Below are 12,050 nucleotides of genomic sequence, written 5' to 3' on the forward strand. Positions count from 1 at the left end.
GTAAATGATACCATTTATTACAGTACAGAATTGTCCTAGGTTATACCTCTAAGAATCATGTACTCTATGCTCGACACTGTTCTAAGTGCTTACGTGCTGTACTTGCATTATTTAATTCATTCAAACTTCTGTGTTCTGGACAGTTCTAAGCAAACAATACTTTGTAGAGAACAAAATATATGAAAAACTCCTCCTCCTTAGAGCTTGTATTTCAGTAGGAAAGATCTTATTTAGTTAACCCTGTAAGTAATAGTAAGAAAGGCAAGGTGGCTAAGGGAGTAACTCATTGGCAAAGTACAAGTTTGATCACCAGCACCAGAGAGAAAGGAGAAGAGACAGAGACAAAAGGGAGGGGCAAGAAGAGGATAGAAAAGATATATATGGACAGAAAAAGAGAATTTAGGGAAGAATATATAAAGGAAATGAAGTTTAGAATAAAGCCTCATTCCCAGGCCTTTGATATACTATATCAAAAGAATAAGTCTCACATGCGTGTGGTGGGACACACCCGTAATACCAGCACTCAGAAGTTGAGGCGGGAGCATCATGACTTCAAGTCTAACCTGAGCTACATAGTAAGCCCTGTCTCAAAAACCAAAACAGCAACAACAAAAAGGGTAAGGCTCTGTCCTTGCTCCAAATCCCCAAAATAAATGTTTGGAAGCCCTCCCAAAACCTATTTACTGAAAAGTCTGAATCATAAATGGTTGAAGAAATGTGTTTCCATATTATTTCAAAGGGAGGTGGAAATTCAAAGTGCTAACAAAGTCTTTCTGAATATACATCTAATAATATTTTGCTTTCATAAAGACATAAGACATATTTCTAGTAAATAATGTTCATATGCACAAGTAACCTTGTTTTTTCCCAATTTATTCCAGTGAAAGGAAAAAAATATCAGTAGTCTAGGAAAAGATGAAGCAGATAGTTGGCGGAATCCTTTGCCAGTACTAATTATAATACTAATAGATATAAATCATTGAGAACATAACTATTTGCTACATAACAAACTCCCCCAAAACTGTTTAGCAGCAGTGATATATTCACTGCTTGTGATTCTGTGGGTGGGAGGTGACTTCTTCTGGTCTTGCCTAAGCTCACTCAGGTGGCTGCAGTCTGACAATAGACTCAGCTGAGCCAATGGCTCCCTCATGTCTCTTTCTCCAGGTGGTCTCTCATTATACAAGAGTCTAATCTGTCCCAACACTTGGGAGGCAGAGGCAGGAAGACAGTGGGTTCAAGGCTAGCCTGAACTACATACAGAGACCCTGTCTAAAAAAAAACCTCAAACAATAATTAAAGAGTCTAGGCTAGGCTTCCTTATGTAGTTGCAAGACTGGTACAAAAGGGCAAAAATGAAGACTTCCAGGTCTTTTATGACCCAGACTTGGAACTAACCAATGGTGCATCGACCACATTCTCTGCTCAAAGTCATAAACCCAGTTCAGATCCCACCTCTTGTCAAGAGGAGCAGGAGCACTTACAGTGATCAGAATCATTGGAAGCCATCTATGTAGGTCACCTGCCTCATTTGCCCTGTGCAGAAACTTTACATTATCTCAATGAATCTTCATGGCAATTGATGAGATAGATAGTCATCATCTTATAATCAAGGAAAACTAGTTCCTGAAAGGTTAAATATCCTCCTGTAAGCACCTGCTTGCAGGCAGATCCAGAAATAAATCCTTAGTTCCGATGACTTATAGCTCCAATTCAGAGTTAGAGTGGTTGAACCCTATGTTCCTTCCTAAGGAAAGCAGGAAAGTCTAGTATTTAGGAGGTCAAAACTGGGATCAAATCACCTTGGCTTGTGTTTGAATCTTGGCTCTAAGTCTCATTAGCTGTGTGACTTTGGCCCACTTAGTCTCAATTTCATCACTGATAACAGTATTTACCAACAGAATAATGAAATAATGCATATAAAGCACGGCCTGGACCTAATACAGTGTGTCTTGTATCCATGAATTCAACCAATCACAGAAAGAAAATATTCCAAAATAGTGTCTGTACTAAACATGTACAGATTTTTTTTGTTCTTGTCATTATTTCCTAATACAGTTTAAGAAGTACTTACATAACACTTACATTGTATTATGTATTATACCCAATCTAGAGATGATTTAAAGTATACAGGAGGCCAGGCGCCAGTGGCTGTAATCCACGGAGATCAGAAGGATCACGGTTCAAAGCCAGCCTAGGCAAAGAGTTTGCAAGACCCTATCTCAAAAAAACCAAAAAAAAAAGAGCTGGCTCAAGGTGTAGGCCCTGAGTTCAAACCCCAGTACTGCAAAAATAAATAAAGTGTACAGGAGAATGTGCATAGGTCTTATGTAAATACAACATCATCACCTGAGAATCTTTGAATTTTGGTGTCCATGGAGTGTCCTGGAACAAATCTTCTGCAACAACTAAGGACAACTGTTCAATGATTGTTCTTGAGTGTCCACATTAGTTTATCCTGAATCAAGCAGTTCTACAGTCCCAAGACCATGGTCTACAGGGGTACCACTGCCCAACAATCCTGAGCCCATATGACTTCAATATCATTGTCCTTATTGACTCTGTTTCTGATTCAGCTTTGCCTCTGTCCCCATGGTGCTGCTGCAGTGATCACTACTGAAGAATCCACCGAGCAATCTTGCCCCACTGTTGACCCTGTCTTTGTTTGTTCGTTACACTTCCAGCTCCTTTTTTTTTTTGGCAGTACTGGTGATTGAACTCAGGGCCTCACACTTGAGCTTTGCCCTTGGCTTTTTTGCTTTATTTTATTTTTGTGATACTGGGGTTTGAACTCAGGGTCTGGTACTTGCTAGGCAGGCACTCTACCATTTGAGCAGTGCACCCAGCACTGCTTTAATTTTTTTTCAGATAGGTTCTTGTGCTTTTGCCCAGGCTGACCTCATACTGTGGTCTTCCTACTGAGCCTCCTGCATAGCTAATGTTACAGGTGCACACCACCACACCCAGGCTATTTGTTGAGATAGGATACCATTAAATTTTTGCCCAGGCTGGTCTTGAACCATGATCCTCCCAATCTCTGGCTCCCAATAGCTGGAGTTACAGATGTAAGCCACCACACCTAACCCATCCTGCTGCCTTTTGTAGCTGCTAATTCATGCTAGAGACCTGGTGGTGATCCATGTCTACCTATAGCATTATCCAGCAAATTCTCTTTTAGTTCTGCTGATTGCACAAAGAAGGGAAGGAATAGAAGTTTCCCAGGTTCCACACATTTGCTGGATTTGTTTCCTGTAGTAACTCAATTCTTTTTTGTGTTTTCTATGCTTTGAAAGAGCTGGAATGTTTCAGTATGAGTAACCACTAGGTGGCAGGGGTGTTAACGCTTTCCAGCTCATAACTATCTTTATTCCCCTGGTGACCTCAATGACAGCAAAGACAAGAATTCCTTTTCCAAATTCATGAGTTGCTTTTAAATCAACTTACTTATCAATATGAAATTCAAGGAGAACCAATAAATTTCATAGACATCCTCTTGAAAATCCACTGTGATGTAACTAACTCTATCCAGAGTTCTCACCCGGGTTATATTACTAAAGCAGTTTTACAGCCTTGGGCTTTTAAGGGCATGGGAAAAGTAAATAAACCAGTGCTTGTTTAGTGCACAGCTCAAGCTGATTGCTTTCCCCTCTAGTTGCTAACACCCAATAGGACAAAGGTCCTTTGGGTTAAGGGTTCATGGTTCTTAGGCTCTCATTTCATTATTAGGATTGTAGACACATCTCTCATTTCCAATTATGTCCCCAAAGGTTTTCTTGGAGGAGATGGAATTTTAGCAGTTTTTTGAGAGAGGAGCAGGTATAGGCACATCCCTTTTTTCAATTACATACCCCAGAGGAATCCAACGTGAGAAGTGGGATCCTCTTTTAACAAAATGGACTGGGAGATACAAAGAAGGAAGGAGATGTAGAAGAAAGGCCAGGAGTGCTAATAAAACTCTCATCTTACAGTGTGAAGAGTCAGGAAAAGCTGTTTATATTGATGGAATGAGAAGATGTTTAACATATCATTTAAACTTACAAAGGTAAATTTAATGCAGAGGAATAAACTATATTGGGTTATAAATATAACGGAGGAGAAAGAAAGGGAAACAGGATGGTAGTAAAGTGAACAGGCTCAACCTCAAGTACCAAAACAAAGTACATAGAAAATACCTAAAATTGAAAAAGCAAGAAATAGTACAACAAGCATATTATTTAGAAACATGGGGGTAATAACTAAATGAACTAAAAGTACAAAGAGATAAGTCATTGCCTCTGTAGAAAAAGAAGGGAGCAGCTGGGCAGTTGAGTGGCTATACTGTGTGATTCTCACCATAATCTTGATCTTGCTCTACCTTAAGAATGGGCTGGACTGGGGATATATCTTGGTGATAGAGTGCAGCATGCATGATGTCCAGGATTCAATAATCAGCACCATCAAAAAAAGAAAATAAGAGGTTCATGAGAATAGCTGCCACTGAGTTTCAAGTTTGTGTCACTGTACCTAACATGAACTATGAAATTTAGGCATTTGCTTATCTACTTGAGGGCCACTTTAGCTTAATATGCGAGTTAGAAAGAAATCAAGAGTCTTCAATGTTATGTGTCTTGTCCAAAACTGTTATTTTCCAGAAAGGATCCATTTCAGTCAATATTTTCACAGCAGACCAGAAAGATCTTTCTGATACAAACTAAAATACTATTACTCTTTGCAATAAACCAGAATCCTAAAGAGCAAATGTGTCCATTTTACTTCCTTTGTGACATTTTGGCCTAAGTACTTTAGCATGCATCTAATACCAGAATATGGTTAGTCTAAAGCATATGAGGTCTGATCCTCAAACTTACCATTCTTTATCTTTTCAAACCCATATTCAATCCATCAGCAATGACAACTAATCCTTCAAAATACACCATAACTTCACAGTTCTCACCACACCGAAGTCTAATACTCTAATTTGAGCTTCGTCATTTCTCACTTGGACCACTGAAATAGCCTAGTAATTGCTTCCATGCCTGTCCCATGCCATTCTTCAAGCAGCAAAGAGGTCCTTTTTTAATTGTAAGGCATAGTGATAACTTGTAAAACATCAGCCTATCTGAAGTACTCACTCCATTTCATCTTCTTCTGTCTCCTTCCCTCACTCCTCCCTGGCCTCACTGGTCTCTTAGTTATTCCTGGTCCCTGTTTAGCTTATTGATGCTCTGGCCTGAAATATTCTTCTTCTAGATATCTAAATGGCTTGTTTTCTCACTTCCTTCAGGCTCTGCTTTGTCACCTTATCAAAGAGGCCTCTCGCAACCTTCTGACATAAAACTGGTATTTTCCTCTATTTCTCTAGCACTCTCTACCTGCCTCCACTGTGACCTTGCTTAGTTTTTCTCCATAGTAATATCATCACAGGAATGTTTTATATATATATATATATATATATATATATATATATATATATATATATATATATATATTTACTATACTAGCTATCTTTTCCATTAGATTATAAGCTATAGAATAGGTCAGACACTTAAGAACTTTTTTCATTGCTATATACCCAGAATCTAAAAAGAATGCCAACACATAATAGATGTTCAATAAATTCTGCTGCTTATTGATAGACCTAACATAGTACTAATGATGGATAACATATCTTAGAATGATACTTCCCTCAAGTGTGAGACCTATTTATGGGACGTGATTTTAGAAAGCATACATTACATATGTAGTAAGTAATATTAAGTCCAGTCAAGATATTTTCATTTTAATATTTTAATCCTCATTATGTCAAGAAGGTCTCATTTAGTGGTAGTTTGCCTCTAATACTTGATAATTTATCTCTAATGGGCTTTTATATTTACAGCCTTTTACAGGGAATAGTATGTGAATAGAACTTAATAACTTTGCTTTGTTTTCATTCTATTTACTTATTTACTTTGAGGTATTGGGGATTGAACCCAGGGCCCTGTGCCCTGGGTTGTAGGCAAGTGCTCTCCCACTAAACTACATCCCAAGCCCCTCATTCTATTTCTTTTTAAGGGCTCTATTTTAATTCTGTGCCTGGCATTATGTTAAACTCATTTACATCTCCCAACAATTCTAAGAGGAAATTATGATTTTGCAGATTAGGAAACTGTAGATGAATTTTCCCTTAAGACCAAAGTTTTCTTTCCTTTATTGAGATAAGATTCACATAACATAAAATATGCCATTTTAAATATTTTACAGTGTTTCTTATCACAATGATGTGAAACCATTACTACTACCTAACTCCAGAATATTCTCGTCTCCTCCCTAAAAAAAACTCATACCCTTTAGCTATAATTCCCTAATTCCTCCCAAACCTAAGCAATCACTAATTTTCTATCTCTATGTATTTGCCCATTTTGGATGTTTCATGTAAATGGAACATGTATATATGGTGTTTTGTATTTGGCTTCTTCCACTTAACATGTTTCCAAGGTTCAGCCATGATATAACATAGATCTGTACCTTAATCCCTTTTATGACTGAATACTACTCCATTGCATGGATATACCATATTAGTTTGTCCATCAGCTTATGGACATTTGGGTTGCTTCCACTTTTTAGCCATATAAATAATGCTGATAGGCACATTTGAGCACAAAGTTATTAAATTTATGCTTGAACATTGTAGGCCCCAAAAGTGACCATGCAGATAGGAGTGATCTGGCCAAGAGATTCTTTATTGTCGGGTGGGAGAGGGAGAGAGCAGAGAGAGAAAGAGGAGGGGAGAGAGAGAGAGCAGAGAGAGAAAGAATGAGATAGAGAGAGAGACAGGGGCTTAAATACCCCTCAGTGAGACTCAGCATGATCTGATTGATTAGGATCTTATGGTTCATGCTGATTGGAGGTTGGGGCAGAAGGAGGATTCAAGCTAGACTTGAGGCAGGACCTTGACCCTGGGAAACAGAAGCTTAAGGGTGCAGTAAGAACCGAAACCCATGGGCGCCATTATTGCCAACAAACATGTTTACAAAGGGGTATATGCCTATCTGTAGAATTGCTGGGTAATATGGTGATTGTAAGTGGCAATTTTTGAGGAAACACTAAACTGATTTCCAACTTGGCTATGGCATTCCCACCAGCAATGCATGTATATTCCATTTTTCAACATCCCCACTAGAACTTGGAACTGTACAATTTTTGTTTTTTAAGTTAGTCACTTAGTAGGTATCTGATTGTGTCAATTAGCATTCCCCTCATGAGTAGTAACGCTGATACTACGCTGAGCATTTTTTTCACATGCTTATTGACCATTTGCTTATCTTTGGAGAAATAGCTAATTCAATAGCCCATTTCTTAATTGGGTTCTCTCTTTTTTTTTTTTTTTGGTTTAGTTACAAGTTTTCCTTTAAAATAAATTAACTTTAAAACATCTGTTTAAAGAAGAATATTAAGTAAACAATAGTGTAAAAAGTAGTGAAGGCAATGTAGAAAACTAGTTTCAGCAACAGTAAGGAATTAGGAGCAAGACCTCTACTAGTCACATCATGTGCGTTCAAGTCCCAATTCTAAACTGCTACGTTTGGTGGGGGGTAGGGATTTAATCTCTGACTTGACACCGCATATGTAACGCTTACCCATGCCAAGCACTGGGTATAAAAGTTACGTACAGCTCTGCCAGGCGACAAGGCCTGCAGCTCTTCCGGTATCCTGTGCCCTCCCGCCTAGAGCTTTAAGGGGAAACTCATCACTTCACGACCTTGTTCCGACATCCGCCCCTAACGCGGAACTGCCGTGCCCCGCGGCCAGACTTCCGTTTCCGGGGGAGCGAGCGGACTTCCGGCGGTGTGACCTGAGCTCGCAGGGCCCGCGGGGTGCTGACGGTCGGTAACCGGGCGGCGGGTGGGTGTGGCCGGACGTGGCGCTTTCGGCCTCGGTGGGAGGGAGGGAAAGCTATCCGGGTCTCGGCGGGCGTCGGAGCAGAGGTGTGCCTCAGTCCGGTCCACCACGGAGCTAGCCCTTCACGCTGTTTGTCCCAGGCCTTCGCTTGCCGGGACTCTCGTGGCCTCGGGCCCCGGGCCCCGCGCGGGGGAAGGGCGGATAGGGAGCGGGATTGTGTTCCGTTTGTACCACTGAGTAGTTCTCTGACCTTTGGCAGCAACGTCCTTTCTCTGGCTTCAGCTGGTTTCTTTGGAAGGTGGAGATCGGACTCGTGAGCTTCTTCAGGACCGGAACTGACTGACTAGTGTTAAATACCGGTTCTCATAGGTAGGGGCGGTGTAGCTACTCAAGTTGTGCAAGGCACAAATCCTTTGAAAATCTGTTGATTAGTTGATGTTCCCCCGTCTCCTGAATTCCTCCCCTTCCCCTTCAACACACATGAATGCTCAGATATAGGAAATTTGTTTTACAATTTCAGATACTTAAGACAACTCCCCTGATGCCCATCAGTGGATCCCAGAGTCAGACATGTAGTAGGTATTCAAATAGATAGTAGGCGTCAGGTTAATCTTTCTTAAATTCATGAATCACTGCCCACTTCACAAGAGGGAGGAAGGTAGATATCCTTAATAACACGTTTTAATCATTGGTCCTACACTGTGCTGCTCTCACTTAAATCTGCCAACAACTTTATGAGAGAGATTATTTTTCATTTTGAGGATTGGGAAAACTAACTTGCTTTAGTCATTCAACCTATGATTAGTGGAAGTAAGAATCCAAACCCATGTCTATCTGACACGCCAAAGCCCCATTCTCTGAAGTGCTAAATAAAAAGGACAAGATGCAGAAAAATATTTAAATGTTCTCTAGCAGCCTCTAGCTTTATTATTAACTAGTGTAGTTATGTGATAACTTTTTATCAACATAGATAATCCCAAACCAAACACTACATGCTGTGGAAATGCTCTGTTTCCTTTTCTTCCATGATACCTGTATTGCTAATTTAATAACATCATGTTTATAACCTATACTCTGTGCCCTTGTTCAACTGTTTTGACTTTGGTGAACATTTAATTAGGTATGTTGACTGAGTCTGGCTATATTGGTTGTGTTCCATTGTTCCTGTTCTCCAAGCAGATGTTTTCATTAAAAGTGAAATATGAGGTGATAATTTTTGGCCTTTATTTTCTTTTATTGCTTTTAGAGGGACTGTGTTAGGGATCTTGAAAACATTGCCATCATGTCTGACATTCAAGAAGCTACTAAACAACTCCTGGATGTGAACCTTCACGTAAAACAGAGATCTGTACCAGTGACAGAAAGTGACATCAGAAGTGAGTCTGAGCATCTCCATGTCACCATTGGAGCCACTGTACCTACTGGCTTTGAGCAAACAGCTTCGGATGAAGTGAGAGAGAAATTGGGGTCATCATGCAAAATCAGCAAAGACCGGGGCAAGATTTATTTTGACATTGCAGTGGAAAGCCTAGCTCAGGTTTGAATGAAGCAATGTTTTAAAAAGTCTTCTAAGTTAGTCATTTAATGCTTACTTTCTAGTTTACAGACCCCTCTGGGATCCTTTCTGCTTTGCTCTGCCCCAAATCAGGTCATTTCAAAATATTACTGCAAAGATAAAAAAAACCATAATCTTACTGCAATTTCTGTTGGGTGCTGATTTGTAAGTTTGACCAACTTTTTAGTTTGCTATATTTATATTTGTAATGTGAATGTATTTACACAATGCATTTTATAAATATATCTTATAAATATATTTATGCCACATTTTAGAAGCAAGTAGCATTTCCTGATGATTGAATTCACTAAAATGAATCCTGTGTGACTTATGAGGAAATTCTGAGTGTCTGCTACCCTCCTTTTATTTACTTCAACATCTAGCTGAACTTTAGAGTTTGGTGATGAAGCACAAAAGGAGAGGTTTTCTAACTGATGTCAAAAGACATTCTTGCTCAAAAGTACTTATGAATTACTGCAAATGAGGAGTGGAGGTCAGCAAATTGCCATTCTACTATAACAAAAGCTAAAATGTATCTCATTACCTCACAAGCAACATGAGGTCATGGATTGTTGTCTAGGCTTCTTGGCCAGTATATACCAAACTATTAGAATCTAACATAGTAGGTACCCAGGAATATTTGTGGGATTAATTGGTATTTTGCATCGAATGTTTTAGTTAATGCCCTCAGCAGTTTTGTGAGGATATGCACTGTTTGTGTGTACGACTGTCATTAATCATTATGTGTAAGAGGGATAAGTAGTTTGCTTGCCATCATTCAGCTAATCATCACAGAGCTAGAGCTCAACCCTCATGCTCTTAGCCACTACAGTATATATCACAGAGAGCCATGAGGGAGACAAGATAAAGCCCCACTTAACTTTCTACATTTTTCCCTTCTCCAAACTCACAGTTTCTGTCCTTTGATCTATCCCTTTCTCTAGGGAAAAGCAAAAGCATGATGGGTAACCAAACGGATGGAAAACTAGGGAGATGGGGAATTTTTGAAATACAAAATGTAGATACCAGGTGCTTTAAAACTATTATACTTTGGTGGTGTATACCTGTAAGCTTAGCACTTAGGAGACTAAGGCAGGAGGATCCTAGGCCAACCTAGGCTGCATAGTGAGTTCCAGGCTAGCTGGAGCTACATAGTCAGATTCTGTCTCAAAACAACAACAAAAAATAATTATGCACTTTTTTTCTGTGGGTGGGGTTAACCACATAATGTAAATATACATAATTTTGGATATGTTGTTTTTCAAAAGAAATTTGTTTCTAAAATATTTTTTTCTTCCTAGGTTCACTGTCTGAGGTCAGTTGATAACTTATTTGTGGTTGTTCACGAGTTTAAAGATTACCAATTCAAAAACACAAAGGTGAGCTATCCCAAGAATGATAGCTAGTTCCAGCCAACCTCCCTAAAGAGAGTATTTCTGTTTTTCACAGTCTGCCTATCATTTAGCATTATTATTATTGCTTCTCTCCTCCCTGCCCCCTCCCCTTTTGCCCCATCTCCACCAGAGGTGGAGGAGCAGTAATATTCTTCAGCTGACTTATGTCCCCAGCTCCTACTTTTATAATAAATACTAGTAATCTTTTACAGTAAAATAATTGAGCTTTTTTTTTGACAGCCATCCCAAAAGTTGTTTTTTAAAATAAGTTTTGAAAAATACTGATGTTTATAAGAAGAAAAAATAAATTGTTTAACTTGCTTACAAAAGATGTGAGTCTTAGGTTAGCTTTGCTGAGAGATATATGTGGTTCCAAAATAGAATTCTTCCACTATGAACTAAAGATCAAGTGATGTTTTGTGTCCTCTGTACTTTCTCACCATTCTACTTTTGTCTTGCTTTCTTTTCTAATTTCATTTTTTGAAATGAAGCCAAAGTAATTATTTAAATACTCCTTCAGTTGTTAAGACAGCAGCTTTGTCTCTATCTTGTATTTGTCATCTTACTCCTAAATATTCAGCTACTTGTTAAACTGAAGATTGAAAATAGATATCAGTATGGTGATAAGTTTTTTTTTCCACATTCCTTTTTGGTCAGGTTTCCAGAATGAAATGCTTAAAAACTTAGTTCTGCCTGGAGTGGTGACTCATATCTGTAATAATCCTAGCTAGTCAGGAAGCAGAGATTGGGAGGATTGTGGTTCAAGGCCAGCCCAGGCAAAAAAGTTCTCAAGACCCACATCTCAATCAATAAAAGCTGCTCTTGTTGGTACATGCCTGTCATCCCTGCTAGATGGGAAGTATACATAGGGGAATTACATTCTAGGCCAGTCAGGCATACGCATGAAACCCTATCTCAAAAATAACCAAAACAGAAAGGGCTGGAAGCATGGCTCAAGTGGTAGAATGTCTCCTAGCAGGCACAAGGCCCTGAATTCAAACACACATGCACACAAGTACACACACATACCCCACCACCAACAATAACAAAAACGCGTTTTTGGTTTTTTTTTTTCCTATCGTTAGTGCCTCTTTTAAAAAGAATCTTTTTATCTGAAGGTGTGGCTCAAACAGTAGAGTACCTACCTCACAAAGCCCTGAGTTCACACACCAGTACCATGAAAAAAATAAATATTTTTTAAAAATAAATAATCTTTTTAAAAACAACTGTGGTTTACTGCC

The 12,050-nt window shown here is 39.1% G+C and overlaps 1 protein-coding gene across 2 annotated transcripts in view; it reads left to right on the plus strand.

Annotated features, from left to right (window-relative positions):
* The first annotated feature begins 7,709 nt into the window (after positions 1-7,709).
* Positions 7,710-12,050, plus strand: part of Thumpd3 (THUMP domain 3 tRNA guanosine methyltransferase) — a 30,418-nt gene continuing 26,077 nt past the window's right edge. Inside the window, exons 1-4 of one of the 2 annotated variants that reach the window (XM_020164582.2) lie at positions 7,777-7,844; positions 8,120-8,229; positions 9,107-9,397; positions 10,717-10,794. In XM_020164582.2, the coding sequence (XP_020020171.1) occupies positions 9,143-9,397; positions 10,717-10,794 (333 nt within the window). In that variant the 5' untranslated portion in view covers positions 7,777-7,844; positions 8,120-8,229; positions 9,107-9,142. Of the gene's footprint in view, positions 7,845-8,119; positions 8,230-9,106; positions 9,398-10,716; positions 10,795-12,050 lie in introns of both variants that reach the window. The other variant, XM_020164583.2, reaches the window with a different exon arrangement.

The sequence above is a fragment of the Castor canadensis genome, chromosome 10 (assembly GCF_047511655.1).
Source record: "Castor canadensis chromosome 10, mCasCan1.hap1v2, whole genome shotgun sequence".
In the NCBI taxonomy this organism is placed as follows: Eukaryota; Metazoa; Chordata; class Mammalia; order Rodentia; family Castoridae; genus Castor; species Castor canadensis.